The following is a 16,988-nucleotide window of genomic DNA, read 5'->3' as shown; positions in this document are numbered from 1 at the left end:
TACAATAGCCAAGATCTGGAAAAAGCCCAAGTGCCCATCGGTAGATGAGTGGATAAAAAAGCTGTGTTACATTTACACAATAGAATCTTATGTGGCTGTAAAAAAAGAAGGAACTCTTGCCCTTTGTGACGACATGGGTGCACCTGGAGATTATTGTGCTAAATAAAATAAGCCAATCAGAGGAAGACAAATACCATATGATCTCACTTATATTTGGAATCTAATAAACCAAATAAACTGACAAACGAATGAAAACAGAGGCATGGGTACATGGAATAGACTGACAGCTATCAGAGGGGAGGGAAAGTGGGGTAATGGATGAAAGAAGGTGAAGGGATTAGCCAAAAAACATACATACTTAACTCATAGACTCAGTCAACAGTGTGATGATAGCCAGAGAGCAAAGGGGATTGGGGGTAGGTGGAGGTGGGCAAAGGGGGTGGGAGAGAACTTCGGACAGAAAGAGACCTTGCTTGGGGCAATGGGCACATGCTGCAGTGTGTAGATGATATTTTATTGAGTTGTATATTTGAAGCCTATATGGTTTTGTGAACCAGTGTCATCCCAATAATTTCAGTTTAACAAAAAAGACTGGGAAGCTTGTGAGAAATAAATGGGCAAAGGAGGAGATGGGGGGAAAAAAGCCATCATAAAAGAGAACCTCATGACAGTGTTGTCGTGGGAGCATGTGCTATGGCTGCACCTCCTGCGTGGGGCCTCCTCCATGGGCCCGACTGCCCCCATTTCCTCCATCCCTTGCTCTTTATGATCCGAATCACTAATGGCATCTCACTGTTGCTAGCCCCTGTGTGACTCCTCATCCCTTATTGGTTCTCAGAACCGTACACATGCCTTCATTTTGTCAAAGGTTGTGGAATGGCCCTCTGTTTCCAGCCTGGACTCTGACTGATACCAGGATCTTCCCTCAACCCACCCACTCTTCCTTCATGAGTCAACATGAGTAGAGACTTCTAGTAGCCTTCCAGAATTCATTCTGCACTTTGTCCGTGATAACAGAACCCTAGGCATTGTGGTTCTGAGAAAAACCACTGTGTTCCTCTTTGAGAAACCACATTTTCCAGTGACCCTTGGTGCTGCATGTGGCTGTATCACTGAGGTTTGGCAATGTGAGCCAAAATGTCATGTGAAATTTTAAGGAAACCTCCTTAATGGGCAATCCTTTCTACCCTTTCCTCCTCCTTCTGCCTGTAATGTGGGTGTAGGGTGTGATGGCTGGAGCTCTAGGAGCCACCTTGGATGTAGGAGAAGCAGGGTCATGGCCTCTGTTGACATCATGGCTCCCCCTTAACAGCAGTGGACTGGTTACTTCCAGGTTTCTTGAGTACAGTTGTAAGAGAAATTTGCTGGTTGAGTTACAGGGAGAGGTGGGAGAGGAACATGAAGAATAACGGGGTTAAGGGGAGATACCTGTTTTCTGAACCAGGAGGGATGGAAGAATATGTTGTGGGTGGCAATGCTCAGGATGTGGCAAGAGGGGAACAAGGGAGGGGGTTGCCTGGTGGCTGTTCTCTGTTTTGTGTTGTTGTTTATGGTGTGGGAGATGTTCTTGCTTGAGAATGTGGAAGGGGAATGGTAGGGAGAACAAGAAAGGTTAAAGTGGTGACACTGAAGATTGAATAAAGGACCAGACAGCCACAATGAAGAATACAAAACCAATTTGGCTAAACCTAAGGAAAAGAAACAAAAAGCAGGTTCTTTCTTTTTTTTTTTTTTTAATCCTCATCTGAGGACATGGTTAGAGAGAGGAAAGGACAGAGAAAAACATCAATTGGCTGTCTTCTGTACGTGCCCTGACTGGGAATCGAATCTGCAACCCAAGTATGTGACCTGACCGGGAATTGAACTGGCAACCTTTCGGTGCACAAGATGACCACAAACTGAGCCAGTCTGGCTGGGCGAAAGCTGGTTCCTTCAAAAGATACAAATCCAGAAAATACTCCCCCCGCCCCCCACCCCAAGTCTTTTGGTGAAATCTTTAATTGCATAATGGCATAATTCAGGATACTACAGAGTGGTAATTTGGCAATTTACAAGCTATTTTATCCGTGTGTTGTTAGATCATTCAAATTATTCAGTACCAAGGGGATTAGTCTTTGTAGTAAAAGATGTAGCTGGATAATTATTAAGCCTTTTTCTCCCACAGAACTTTAAGAGGGTCCTGCATATAAACCTGTTTTATTAGTACAACATAAACCACATTTCCATCACATAGGCACCAAAGCCAAAATAAATTTTAACTGCATGCAAGTATAAACATGTATTATTACTTGCATTTTCGGTGAAATGGTAATAAGTCGGAGGCCTGTCGTCAGTGTGCATTTGCAAACTGGCAGCCATAAGCAGCTGGGGTTAATTGTGACCTTTGTGTTATTTGAACGTATTCAAAAATTTTATTATTATTAGAGGATAAGATGTGCTTGGTTTTCTTTGTATCAAATAAGAATATTTATTCTTAAATGACACACATCCTTAGAGACTTTAGGGCAAAACCTTTCATAATATTTAGCTGTTTTTAAATGTCAGGAGCGGTTGAGTTTATTACATGGCTGGTCCGTGTGGTCGCCAAAAGACTCCTGCTTTTAGTGGTACTAACAGGCTGTCTGTACATTGATAGCATTTCCACATCTGGAAAATGCCCAGTTTCCTCATGGGGAAGAAGATAGGTGTTTTCCTCGGACTTGGTGAAGGGTTTTTTGTTTGTTTGTTTGTTTTTGAATTTGGTTGGTATAAGGGGAGGTGTGAACTAAGAAGAGATTTTAGGAAAATATATCTTTCTCATCCATCATCCTGAAACCTTTTAAAAGATCAGCTCGCCCTAACCGGTTTGGCTCAGTGGTCAGAGCGTCAGCCTGCGGACTGAAGAGCCCAGGTTTGAATCCAGTCAAGGGCATGTACCTTGCGGGGTGTGCAAGAGGCAACTGATAGATGTTTCTCTCTCATCGATGTTCCTAACTCTCTGTCCCTCTCCCTTTCTCTCTGTAAAAAAATCAATAAAATATATTAATAATAATAAAAAAAAAGATCAGCTCATCCAGAAAATTTTGCTGATGCTAGCTGGAGGGCAGATTTGCATCAGGAATATTTTCAATACTGAAGGAGGGAGTCGCAGCACAGAAGCCTCCACTTCCATGTACTGGGCATCCTACTTACCATTACTCCCAGGACTGCTTGTAGGACAGCAGAGGTGAGTGGAGAGGGCTCTACTTGGAGCCGGAAGGCGTGGCTTTCATTTCTGGTTCTGCTACTTATGAGCTTCGTGACCATGAACATATTACCCAGCATTTCCAACCTTGATTTTCTTCTTTATGAAACACAGATCATAAGAACCCTGACCCCCGGCCCACCCCTAGCACAAATTGTCGTGAATTTTGATCTCTGTGATAATGCCCATACACGTGCCTCAGGCCCTGGAAAGCCTAATGCAAATATGAGGCAGTTTTACTCTTAACAGGAATTCTCTAAAATTTATTTGGATATTCTGATTTGAGGTGCAGATGGGATGTGGCAAAGGTAGGTTTACAGTTGTCATATGGAAAATAATACAATAAGAAATAATAATACAAAAATCAACTTTCACAGACTCAACTGTAAATCTGCTTTTTCCTCACTATATATGTGTGTGTGTGTGTGTGTGTGTGTGTGTATATATATATATATATACACACACATATATATATTGTATGTATATATGTGTGTGTGTATGTGTGTGTATATATATATGTACATATATATGCAAGTAATAAAGGTAATGTTGACCAGTGGCATTAGATGATCTTTGGATTCCTGTCAACAATGTAGGGTCTACAGGGCAGTGGAGGCAGAGGTTAGGCAGAGGTTAGGTGAGAAGACACTGGAGCTGACATCTGGGTTCACACACCGCCTCTAGACTTCCTACTGCATGGTCTTGGTCAAATCACTTTGCCTCCGTCCTATATAACAAAATAAGGAGAATGCTGTCACTGACCTCGCTACTGTGTCAAGGGCTAGATGAGGGACAGGCAGCACTTGGCTGTATGCACTCAGTATTCTAGCCTGGTGGTTATGATTCTTAGCAGTTTCATAGCAGGCTGGAATTCCAACTGAACTAATTCATACTAAACGTACCTCCTTCCCAATTTTGGATTTTAGTTTGTTTTACTTTGAGAAGCAATTTTTTTAAAAACGAAGTGGTGTCCGTCATTGCAGTGCTGCTGTGTGAAGTTTCTGTAATTAGCCGCTCTGGTGCCATCTTCATTCTTTCATTCTAATGGCCGGTTCTGTTTGAAGGTTTGTGCAAAAAGAGATGCTGGGCTCAAAGACAATTCAACAATTGGATGACACATGAAATGAGGTTAAATTGAATCACAGTGCCCCTTGAACAACACAGGTGTGAACTGTGCAGATCCACTTCCATGTGGATTTTTTTTTTCAGTAAACACAGTAAAGGTATTTCTCTTCCATGTTTTTCTTAATATCTTCTTTTCTCAGCTTACTTTATTATAATAATACTAGAGGCCCGATGCACAAAATTCATGCAAGAGTAGGCCTTCCTTCCCCCGGCTGCTGGCACCGGCTTCCCTCTGGCACCTGGGACCTGGGCTTCCCTCGCAGCCCCTGGCTTCGTCCAGAAGGACGTCTGGTCTAATTAGCATATTATACTTTAATTATTATAGACAGTATGTAATACGTATAACATACAAAATACATGTTAATCGGCTGTTTTACGATATTGGTAACAAGCTATTAGTAGTTGAGTTTTGGGAGCGTCTAAGTTACACGTGGATTTTTTACTTCATGAGGAGTTGGTACCCTAACCCACACATTGTTCAAGGGTCAAATGTAGAATAAACTTCCACCGAATTGTACTTTACCTCTATTTTTAATTTTTTTCTTTCTCCCTAGCTCTCACCTGAAGTTCAGTAACCTCACGCTAATTTCAACCCACGGACTCCCTGGGAAAAAACTTCTGGGCACGGAACAAAGGAAGTTTTTAGCAAGCGAGTATGCATTCTATTTGCTTTTTCCTTCCGAGGCCTAGATGTCCTAATGTTTAAGCTGTCGTTTCTATGCTAAATGGTTTTCAGATTGGAAGGAGGCAGGTGGTGGGCTTCTCTCCTGGAGTTCGGATGTCACTTAGGAGACACAGGTTCGAACCTGCTGACGAGTGGATGGCAGGACTGGGCTGCCCTTTTCTTTCTGTGGGAAGACCTGTGCCCTCTTCCAAACCATGGATGGAGCCTCCTGACCCAGCCACCGTCTGCGGTGGGGTTCTGAGCGGCACTGTAGAGCAGGGGAGCTTGGCGATTGTATTTGCATCAGACCAGGCAACGCCCCCCACGGTCAGAGTTGAGAGATAAAGGTCAGGCACCTCCCTGGGGGGTGGGTCTCACACCCACCCAGGCCATTCCTAATCCGGGCTGACCGGGCACGACCTTCCAGGCCAGTCTCCACAAGCTTTGCTGTTTGCACCCCGGCAGAATCCCACTTCATTATCACACAGCTTCCAGTAATTTTAATTTCCTGCAGCAAAACATGGGTACAAGAATGATTAGGCTCCCTGCCTCTAGAAACAGTGCTCACATGCTTTTAATGAGGAGGAAGGAAATGGTTCCCTCTCAGGGTATTCATTTTAGAATCCACGACAAAGAGATCCTCTTTCCTCTGTGAAAAAGGCTTACTTTGCATTCAAACAGCGAGGCAAACTGAGAAAACCTGCAGCTTTCCTGTTAGCAGAACCAGGCTCATTCTGACCTAATACATTTACCAGACCATGAACTTTTTTATTTCTAAGAGCATCAATAGGATGTGGTTTTTAAAAAAAAAAAAAAAGAAAAAAAGAAAGAAAGAAAAAATCATGGGTTTTGAGCCAGGTGGATTCAGATTCAGATCCTGTCCCTACCACAAAGGGGTTTTCATTCCCTGGACTTTGGTTTTGTTTGTGTGTTGTTGTTTTTTACTGTGAAAAGTATATGATACGCCAACCTTGCTGGACTTTTTTATTAAAATTAGTGTAACAGTAAGTTCTGACAAAAAGTAGAGGATCCGCACATGTACATCCCCTCCCCTCATTGCCCTCTTTCTAACTTACACGCTTCCCAGGAAATGCTGGTGTTATTGATAAATGTCTCCCAAGCAGTTTAACTCACTCAGCGTGACCAAGGCTGGCCAGCCCCTGGTAGGTGTGCTGTGGGAGAGAACCAGGAATGCCGTGCTGGTGAGATAGCGCGTGGGACCTGTGTGCGGCCGGGTGGGAAGTCTCCCGGGGCCCCCGGTGTGCTCGCCTCTCCACATTCTCAGCACGGCAGCCAGAACGATGCTGCGCAAATGTGTGTCAGACCACCTCAGCCCCCGAGCTGACCCAGGTGGTGGCTCCTAGCCACATGGGGCTGTTTAAGTTTAAATTGATTAGAGGTAAGGTTTTTTAAAGTGATAACATACAAAAAAGAGGGAGTAGGATAGTCTTGGTGGAAAGTCTTATTAGGAGTTTGCTTTTAGATATGAATCTTGATTTTAATGGCATTATCATGCTCCATTTTATCTAAAAAAAAAAAAAGGAGGTTATTATGGAATCCACAAAACTACCAAAAAGGTTTTTAAGACTTATTTAACATGAAAAATAAGGCATCTGTCATAAAATACTGTGGTTGATGAGTCAGTAATGACAACATTTTTATTGGTTACAGAATAATTATTTTTTAATCATGCCAGAAACATTTCTATATTGTGGGGTTTTTAGGTGATTCTGTTGTTAAAATGTTTGTCAATTTCTCAAATAAAATAAAAGCTTTTTTTTAAGTAAAACATAAATTGATTAGGCTTAAACGAGATTTAAAATTCAGCCTCTCAATTATGCTAGCCATATTGCAAGTGCTCCAATAGCCACCTGTGGCTCATAGCTGCCATGTCAGACAGCTGCAGACCATTCCCATCGTCACAGAAAGTCCTGGAAGGCTCCAACCTAAAATCTATTCCTGTTCAATAGTTTGTCTGGCCTCATCTTCTACCATTGTTGCTCCTGTTCTTTCTACTCTAACCATTCCAGCCTCCTCAGTATTCCTGAAACACAGCAGGCAGGTCCCCACTGTGGGGCTTTGCTTTTCTCACTCCAAGTCTTTGCTTAAATGTCAACTTCTCACCCATTCATCTGCAACCAACCCTCCATCCTCCTCACTCTGCTCCATTCCTTCTTGCTACTGAAATCCTTCTAAATATTACATAATTTGCCTTTTAAAATGATGTTTTTTCTTCATATTCTGGATTCTTTAACTGCAATGTAAACTTCACGACGGCAGGAGTCCTTTGCCTCTTTGCTCGCTGATGTGCCCCCAGCATGTAGGACAGTGCTTGGCACATAGCAGGTGCTCAGTAAATAATGTGGAGAAGATGAAGGTTACCTCCGAAAGTGCCTGTGAAAGTCATCTCAATCAGGCTGTGGGTAGAAAGGAACTAACACAGCCCGGTGCCTCTGAACGGGTGACTGCATGTCTTCATTCTGGAAACTGCGCATTGAAACGTAAAGAGGATGTTGCCTTTCAAACGGCCCTCGTATTCCAATAAAGGAAATTATCTTTGGTCGCAGAGTTTAAAAAATAACAAGTGCATCGACATTCCTAAATTTAATAATTTCAATTCCTCATTTTAAATACGAATTCTAAACTCTGCCCTAACCGGTGTTTTGATTTATTTTTGTTGTTACTATATTTTTCATAAGCCAGTTTTTGTCTTGGCTCTCGGGCCCTGTCCAGCGTCTGGTGGAGGCGCTAATGGCATGCCAGGGACGGGACGCAGCAGAAGGGCAGGCAGTGGGAGGAGAGGGGAAAGCGGAAACAGGAGAAATCCACTAATTGGACAATCAGCCCGAGTAACTGAACGTTCGTTCATGGTGATGCTCCTCCTTATAAGAGTCCTGATAAATCCTCTATGAAAACCTCCGAGGTTCTCTCCAGTTCTGAAGGTTCTGACTCCATGGAGTGCAGGCCTGCACCGGACTTATACTGGCTCCCCTGGGGCTGGCTTCTAGTTTTGCATCTGGAGCGTTGGGCTAAGTCTCCTGACACCAGATGTGGGGGCCTCTGCAACTCTGAACAAGTGGGCCGCTTGTCACAATGTCCCTTCCAACAATTTTCCCATCCTGCATTTCTGCTTTTTTTAACTTACTACCTGTCTCCAGAACGTTCTGTGAGACAACCTTTCACATTCTTTTCAAGTCAGGGTCAAGTTCACTTGAGAAACATCAAGTTTCATTGATGTCCCTTCTTTGGTTCCTTCTCCCTTTTCCAGAGAACCCTAATGGAAGCACTTCTCTTGTCCTCAGACCGTGAGACCGTCCCTACCACGTTAGAAGCAAGGCTCACTCACTCTGCTTAGGAAATAATTTGGGGGAAATAGCACTTATAATTTCCAATGTTTAGTTTCACCTACCTGATGAGTAAATTAAAGGAGGTCCGGAGTAGACAGGGATATCCAGAACAGACGGTCATCACCTGCACGGTGACGTTCCAACCTGAGAAAAGCCACGGTAACAGACTATCAAAGCAGCACCCCACATTCCTCAGTGCTTCCTACGGTTCCTACGGTTCCTACGGTTCCTAAAACTCAGTTCCCACCAGACAGAGCTTCAAATGTGAACTCTGAAATCTGCGTGCTGACATTATCACACTATTGTCCTACGGTCGTTAAAAATAACATTGTCCTCGACTCCCCCAAATTTCCCCTGAGGACTTTATCTTTGAGCAAATCCTCAAAAGACTAATTCCTATGCACTAACTATGTTTAATTTTTCCTCATCTTGGACGGCTGACAGGGCTTTTCCCGTTAGGAAGAGACGGTGATGCAAATAAGAACAATCCTTTGTGGATCTCTCATGAATGTACAAAATCAATGAGGTTTCTTGTTTTCCTGTGAAGCCACCAAAATGTGTTGGTTTTTTGTTTTTTTTAAAGAATTTCATCTCACTCCCTGTTATTTTCCTGTGACGGGCCAGCCCCCAATTTTCTTTTCTTATTAAGAAGAGATTTTCTTGTTTTTAAGTGTTGTTTCATGGAGAGGCACAAAGCCCAGTGCTCCCTTCTCTTTCATGGGTGCCAGAACGGGGCCTAATGTGCATCCATTACGAGAATTCTTTTTGTGTGTTGAGAGCAGACTCCCGAGTGGATCAAAAAGAAAAAATGCTCTTCCATTATCACTTTAGTCCTGTTTGCCTCCAAGGAGAGTAAACAGGATTATGTATCATTAATATTATTTAGAATAATACCCTTCACATATGCATCCCACTTGATAAAGCAGCATCTCTTACATTCTCACATTCGTCCCTTACAATGGTCGAGGCCTGCGGGGAGGAGAATTATCCTAGGTTGAGAGGTGAGGAAGCTGAAGTGTCGAAAGGGGATGCAGGGTCCCAGGGCCCGGTCTCACTGGTGACACAGACCTTGGTACAGGGAAGCCTGGATTTAAATGAAACACTTACTATCCTGCCACATTGCCCTCTTGTTATGGTATCAGAACAAGGTCACTAAGTGTGTCATGTGTAGGAGGTCACACCTTCCAGAAAGTTCTGCAACAACCCTCACAAAACTCTTTTTAAAAAATACCCAACGCCAACAAGAAAGCCGCTTCTCTCACATTATGGTAGAATACTCAAACTCAGATGGAACCCAGACAAGAAAACCCTGGACCTGCTGCTCACAGCAGTACCAGTTCCCCCTAAGTCACCTTTGCCCTGCAGAGTGGATCCCAAAAGTCTCCAGGTACTGGACTTGCTTCTAACGTAATTCCCTAATTGACATCTTCTCTAAAGACAACGTCTTTTGTTGTTTGGGCACAAATCTATACACTCATTCTAAGAAGGAGAGATCTATTGAAAAGCATTAGCAAATAGGCCGGGTTCTCGATATTCAGGCCCTTGACCCCTGCCTTGGGGAATCCTGCGCAATGTCACTTTCTTTTTCCTCATCCCCTTTCGGTCCTTTGTCACTAGGACAGGGGTGGGCAACCTTTTTGTGAGTGCGTGCCAAAACCAGCAAAATCTCTGACTCAAAATTCTTCTGCGTGCCAACCCTAATTTTTTGAGAGCATGTTACGCCTACTTGATATCTCTTAAGGTGTATGTATGTGAAGAACCTTGAAGAAATAATAAAATTCATTCGGGCGACAAAAACACAGTATATGATGATGAAAAATACATTTATTTTTTAATGTATAAATGTTATGTAAAATTATTTATTTATCTAAGATGCACCTACACTGAATTTATCTGAAAAATAAAAAAGTTGATATTAAGAAAAAAATTGTAAATGGAAGATTATAAGAGAGGGTTTCGCATGCCAGCAAAAGTTACTGGAGTGCCATGTTTGGCACGCGTGCCAGGGGTTGCCCACCCCTGCACTAGGACAAGTCAACAGCCAAAGTAAGTTTGTGCTCACCATGAAATAGAAGCAGAAGGATATATATTAACTAGAAGCCCGGTGCATGAAATTCGTGCAGGGGGGGAGGTCCCCTCAGCCCAGCCTGCACCCTCTCCAACCCAGGACCCCTCGAGGGATGTCCAGCTGCCAGGTTAGGCCCGATTCCCAGGATCGGGCCTAAACTGGCAGTCGGACATCCCTCTCACAATCCTGGACCGCTGGCTCCTAATCGCTCACCTGCCTGCCTGCCTGGTCGCCCCTAGCTGCCTCCCCGCTGGCCTAGTCACCCCTCACTGCCCCCCCCCCTGCCAGCCTAATCACCCCCAACTGCCCCCAATGCCAGCCTGGTTGCCCCCAACTGTACCCCCCACCAGCCTAGAAGCCCCTAGCTGCGCCCCCCCGCCAGCCTGGTTGACTCTTATTACACCCCCGCCAGCCTGGTCACCCCCAACTGCCCCCCTCTGCCAGCTGGTTGCCCCATGTAGCCTGCTGTTCAGTCATTTGGTCGTCCCTCACTAACCCTCCTGCTGGCCTGGTCATAGGCAGCCATCTTGTGAGGGTGTGAGGATTAATTTGCATATTACCTATTTATTATATAGGATGATTTCACACACACACACACACACACACACACACACACACACACTCCCTCCCTGTTGTGGACTGGCCAGCACTAAGCAGAACAATTTAGCTTTAATGGAAAGATGTCATTGTGTGACTCTCTCATAACAAAAAATCTCCTACTGCATATCCTTGGTCCTGGTAAACCACAGCAAGAGCACAGATTCAGTCCTGGTGGAGTGGGAGGGAGCAGGGGGGGCCTGAACAGCTCGCCAGATGTCTAATTAATGCCCCCTGTCAGCTGCTCAAATGTCACTGACGGAGCGCCTCTCTCCGCAGCCAGAGTTATAATGATAAAGATCACGCATTGATGTCGCTGTGCTCCTGGGTCAACGTGGTGGTTGGTAGGATGACGGCCATAGACCGAGCAGCCAAGCACGTCGTGGTTTCCCACGAAGACATTGTGCTCTACGACCACCTCATCCTCTGCACCGGGCAGCAGTACCAGGTGAGGCCGCGCCTGGCCAGCTGGGTGGTGCGTGTTTGCCAGGCGCACGCCCTCTGGGTGAAGAGCACGCCTTCTCGCCCGGCAGCTGCCACTCTGTATTCATAAAAGCGTTCTCCAAAGCTCACGCACGAGGCCAAAATCGTGTCCGAAACCCTCACGGAAACCCATTCCAAGAAAAGCATTCGGCTCAGGGATGAAAATGACAGCAGGTCAGGGAAATGTCATTCTTGACGCTGTTGTCCAGAAATCTGACACTTGCCACCACCAGAGCAGCATCCAGACACAGCCCCGTGTGCGCTTGTGGAAATTAACTTCTGCCTCGAGAGGCTGACATTTGGCGGTGGTGATGGGCTCGCGCAGCAGTGGTTCAAACATGCGCGCCTCCTGTCAACCCTTGCTTTCTTTTGTCTCTCAGTTATGAATCTAGGAAATGTGACTGATTGATTAACCCGTGGTCATGCTGTCCATTTTTTATGAAATTCTCAAACCTCCTTTGAGGAAAGCTTTGCTGGACAGTTGAAGCTGTTTAATATCTTGGGGAAGCAAATGTTAACCTTCTCACTTTGCCACACACATTCGCATGTCATGTGGCCCACAAAATAGGCATCTCTCTCATCAAAAGAGATTTATTTTGTAACTCAACAGGGGGTCTTTTCATTACATTTCTCCCAGAAACCTGGATAGGCCTCCCTTTGGTGGGTTTGTTCCTGAGGAGTATGAAGTAACCCATCCCCACCCCAGGCACTGCCATATTCATGTCTTAGTTTGGCATCTTGTGAATGGCCCTGGATTCGTGGGCGGGAGGGTAAGGATAGGGGGGTGGGGGGTGGGGGGAGGAGAGGGTGCAGGTTTTCTTTCATAGCCAAGCCAAGGAGAAGCAGCGTGTGGGGGGTGGGGGGAGACAGGACAGCTGAGCAACTGACTATCACTTAACCTGCAGTTCTAAGCCTTGCCTGCACATTGAGATCACCTGCAGCATTTTTAAAATACACCCGTGCCTGCCCGCAAGCCCAGAAGTGCTGTTTTAATTATTCTGGGGTGGAGGCTCGGGGCTCAACCATCAGTATTTTTTTTTTCAAGCTCCCAGATGATTCTAAGTCCAGGCGAAGAACCACTGACTTGAACCTTCTCAACCTAGAATCCTCATCTGTGCCTTAAAGGAGCACTTCTCCAAGTGTAATGTGTACATACCATTCACATCTCATTCCCATGCAGATTCGGAGTGGGAAAGGGGCTGGAGCGACAGACACCGCAGTTCTAACCAGCTTCCAGGTGAAGCTAGTGACTAGACCACACTCTGAGCCTCTGAGTAACTTCCTTTCCCTTTTTCCTAAAGGATAAGAATAAACTCGAGGAACGCCTTATTTTGGCACTTAAGTATTCCTCTTTTTAAAGCATTATACCAGAAGAAAGCGCCATGCACCCCTTAGCTTGCCCCCCCTTCACCTGCTCCACTGAGTTCCAGCTGCTGCCTGCAATCGCAGACTTTGGAAAATATGAGTGGCAGACTCGGGCATCTGCCCATGTGTGGCCAGCTGCCCCGGCAGCTTTAGCTGTGGCACATTAAGCTCTTGCCCTTTGTACAACAGGAAAAATGAATTGAAGAGTGATAAAAGAAGTTCCAATTTAATTTTTCCAGAAGGACATAAAAATTAAAGGTACATGGAGTGATACAAAAAAAAAAAAAAGCAGCTAAATTCCCTTGGAGGTGGGGGGAGTCCAGTTCTTACTTCTTTTCCAATTTCCTTCTCCAACTTTCCCATGGTTTTGTCCCAATTTCATAATTTACAAAAAACAACAAAAACACACACACAACAAAAACCAAAATGGTGAAAATAAAGCAGAAACCCAAAACAAGAGGATATCTGTTACAAAATATAATTACAAGTCTTAAGCTCGAATCAGACCTTTAAATGGCACCTATCATTCTAAAATAGTATGCAATATTTTGATATCCAAATGCATATGACTTAATCTTGTCATCAGATAATCCAGGCACAAGATAAAACATTAAATTGTACTGCAGGGTTGCATGCGAGGAAGGCTGTTCTCTGCTTCCAAGCCAGGGGCAACCACTCTGAGGCATTTTTATTGTTACTTCTTCAATACCTTTACCCCTGAACTCTATAGTAATGCGTTTGTAGAAGGTTTTTCCTTGATCTATCAACTTCTGGCATTATCTCTGACCTTTCCGTTTGGGAAGATGAAGATTTACCTAGTTCACGGTCAGCACCCTCTGACCCCCTCCGCACCTTGCCTATGGATTTGATTATGCTTATTGGTGAGTACATGCTGGTCCTGAAAACCACTCTGAAACCACTCAGTTTACAACTGAGGTCGCTGAGCCGCTCCCATGGCTCACAGAGAGTCGTGCGGAGAGGGAGAAGTGCCTGCCCCTGGCCTGGTTTGGGTTATCTCAAAAAGAGGAAGAATAAAAATCTGTCAACTCCGAGTCAAATGAGTCTTGTATTGACTATGAGAAGAGCGTGGTGGGGACTCAAAGGGGTGACACTCACCGGAGGCCAGCAGGCGGGGCAGGAACATCCAGCCAGGTGAGAGATGTTGGTTATGGCGAGCTTGACGTGGGTCAGCAACATGATGTGGTTGGTCTCCGTGGAGACGAATTACATCTTAGATGGGGTGAATAAGAGCATGGTGTCCAGAATGGTGCAGCCACAGCAGAGAGCCTGCTGCAAACGGGTAGAAAAGAGAGCACACACACCACTTGTAGAGATGATGAGCCCCTTACCTGCTGAGCATGACTGTGTCAAAGAACATGTCACAAAAACAGCTACACCTGGAATATTGTATTTGTTTCTTGAAGTCACATTTAAGAAGGGAAAGAGCAAGCTGAAAGCACATCGAGAGACTCAAAGACACCCAAGATTTTTAGCCAGAGGGGTGAAGATTCAGGATGCTTAACCTCAAAAACCCTGAAGGCTTTTCATGTAGAAAACGAGTTAGACTTGTACATCATGGCCCCGGAGAGCTGAGTTAGGACAGACCACCAGATGCGATGGGAATACAGTGCTGATTCGTCCTAAGAAACAACTTCCTAAGGGTCAGGGTCTTTTCCAACAGGGAACGTCCATCCCCAGGAGACGGCAAGATGCCACGGTGGAGGCCTCACTAGTGGGGTAGGAACACCTGACAGAGTTTTGTCTTTGCCATTTGCCACAGTTGTGTTAACTGATGCAATCCTTGGGGTAACTCTCTGAGGTCCTACCACTTTCATCCCCATTTTATAGGGGATCCAAGATGCAGTGAAGTTACGACGACAAAGTGACAGACTAGGAACCCTGGTGGTCTGACTCAAGGCACGAGTTCTTTACCACTGCCTCTGTCTCTCTCCTCCCTGTCTCCTTGCTCTTTCTTCCTTCTTCCCTCCCTCCCCCTCTCACAGGTGTGGTCCAGGGACTACACGTGGTGGCTTTTAAAAGTCTTTACAACACAGAAATTCTAGAATTAACTGTTTATACCTGAAGTCGAAAATAAGAAGTTTGTTTCTTTCTCTCATTAGAAATATCTGGAGAAAAGCAACTCAGCCTGGTAAGGTAGCTGCCTGGTGTCATCAGGAAACCAGGCCCTTCTAAATTTTGTTCTTCCATCTTTAATATGTGGCTTCCATCTCAACATCTTGAAGTGGCTGCTGTGGCGCCAGCCATGCCATTTGCAAGAAACAGGAAGGAGAAAGGACTAGAGCAAAATGACATTTTATGTTGCCCCACCCAAGGACTCCTTTCCAACATGAAAATGTAATTTCTCAGCCAGGCCTATTTCCCAGAAGTCTGTTACTAAGAAAGGGAGACAAGATATTAAGTTTGCCACCAGCAGCCCCCACCACTGTTCAGTTCCTAACTTGCTGAGGGGCCTGGGATGGCCAACAGGCTCCCAGCAGCCACTGATGCTGGCAGTGCGCAATCCAGAATTATCTGACGGAATGAATGGTTGAAAAGTTGTCTGCTATTCTCCAATCACATGTTAGTGGCAGAAAACACTCTCATTTTGGTAGCCGGCATTGATGATACTTCATTAAATAATAGCCAGGCCTTCCTTTCCATCTTAATTCTCTCCCTTACTTTGATGACATAATATAAATTTCCCCATAGATCCTTTTTTATGTATTGAGTTCTGCTAAACTCTGTGTAGATGGATTAATGGGCCTTGGCATTTAAAATCCTAATTTCGGTTTTGCCTATTCTGTGAAAATGCCATTATGTGAATATGAAAAATATATATACTGGTATATATATTATCCCATTATTTTTTCTTTAATTTTTCTAATTCTTTATAGTTTAGAAATGTGCAAAAATGCCACATATTTGAGTGCACACAGGATGATATGGGTTATAAAAATACAATTCTGTTTCAGGATTGTAGTAAGCCAAGTTTCATTTTGGACCTTCTTCTTTTCCCTTCTCCTCATTGTTTCTTAAACCATACACCCACTATTTGAAACAATAACCATTGATAGTTTTATAACTTGACTAGCTCTCAATTTGTTCTTTAGCCCTGCCATTTTCTGCCAAAGACTTTTCCTGATTTGTTAAAGCATGACTTACTAAACTGGCATCATGTTGCCCAAATTTTCTTTTATTTCATACTACAATATTTATTGTAATTATGGTGAGGTTTCAAACCTCCAGAGCACAGTATTCAATATTGTGCACTTTGAACCATCCACCGAAGCCCTCAGTGGACTGCTTTTATAGTAACTATGAATACAGTAATACCAAAATTCTAGTGTGATATGGCTAAACAAATTATATTGCTAATAAGATCATTTTATCTCCACAATTTCAGTTGGGTTTTCTTTTTACTAAATAAAATGCTACTGCAACTTCTTCATGGAAAGAGGACATCCAGCTTTAAAAATTTGATTTTTTTAAAAAATTAGCTAACCCACTTTGCAATGGAATTAAATACATCACAGTAATGTACCGTGGCTTTACCATTTCTGTTGAGGAAGAATATAACCAAAAACTTCCCTAAAGGTCATCTGGGTGTTAGTGCTGCCCCATTTGTTCGAGCGCCAGCCAGCATTCACATCTACCCAGCACAACAAGGCATCTTTCAAGAGACAAGCACTTCCTCCGCACCCACATTCACCTCTACTACAAGTGAACGTTTTGCCCATCGTGGCTGAGTGCCACCCTGCCCCACCACCCTGAGGCCTTGTACCACGAAAATATCAGGCAGCTCGTGCAGGTCTTCTAGCGGAGGCATCAACTTACCTTTATATCTTGCTCCCAGTGTTGGCCTCGTTACCGTCCTCATAGTCACCTGGCTGCCAAATGAAAGTTGGAGAGGTAAAAGTTTGGCCCACTGGGCAAACTCACTCCACTGTGCTATTTTACTTGGCGTTCACAGTGGTGTTTGTTTGATTTTAATTTGAACTGAAATAATAATTTAAAAAAACCAAGAGTCCTCAGGAAAATAAAAGTACCTAGCATTTCTTGAGAAATCACATCTGGTCATACTGAATCCACGCTCTATTTTGGCAACAACTGGATGGA

General features: G+C 44.3%; 1 protein-coding gene across 1 annotated transcript in view; it reads left to right on the top strand.

Moving 5' to 3' along the window:
* Positions 1 to 16,988, top strand: part of CFAP61 (cilia and flagella associated protein 61) — a 239,479-nt gene that overhangs the window by 138,957 nt on the left and 83,534 nt on the right. Inside the window, exons 19-20 of the mRNA XM_059705429.1 lie at positions 4,903 to 5,001; positions 11,304 to 11,472. Of these exons, the coding sequence (XP_059561412.1) occupies positions 4,903 to 5,001; positions 11,304 to 11,472 (268 nt within the window). The remainder of the gene's footprint in view (positions 1 to 4,902; positions 5,002 to 11,303; positions 11,473 to 16,988) is intronic.

This window comes from Myotis daubentonii, chromosome 8, assembly GCF_963259705.1.
Source record: "Myotis daubentonii chromosome 8, mMyoDau2.1, whole genome shotgun sequence".
Lineage (NCBI taxonomy): Eukaryota > Metazoa > Chordata > Mammalia > Chiroptera > Vespertilionidae > Myotis > Myotis daubentonii.
The sequence above is the reverse complement of the archived record's forward strand: the minus strand, read 5'-3'. Positions and strand labels throughout refer to the sequence as shown.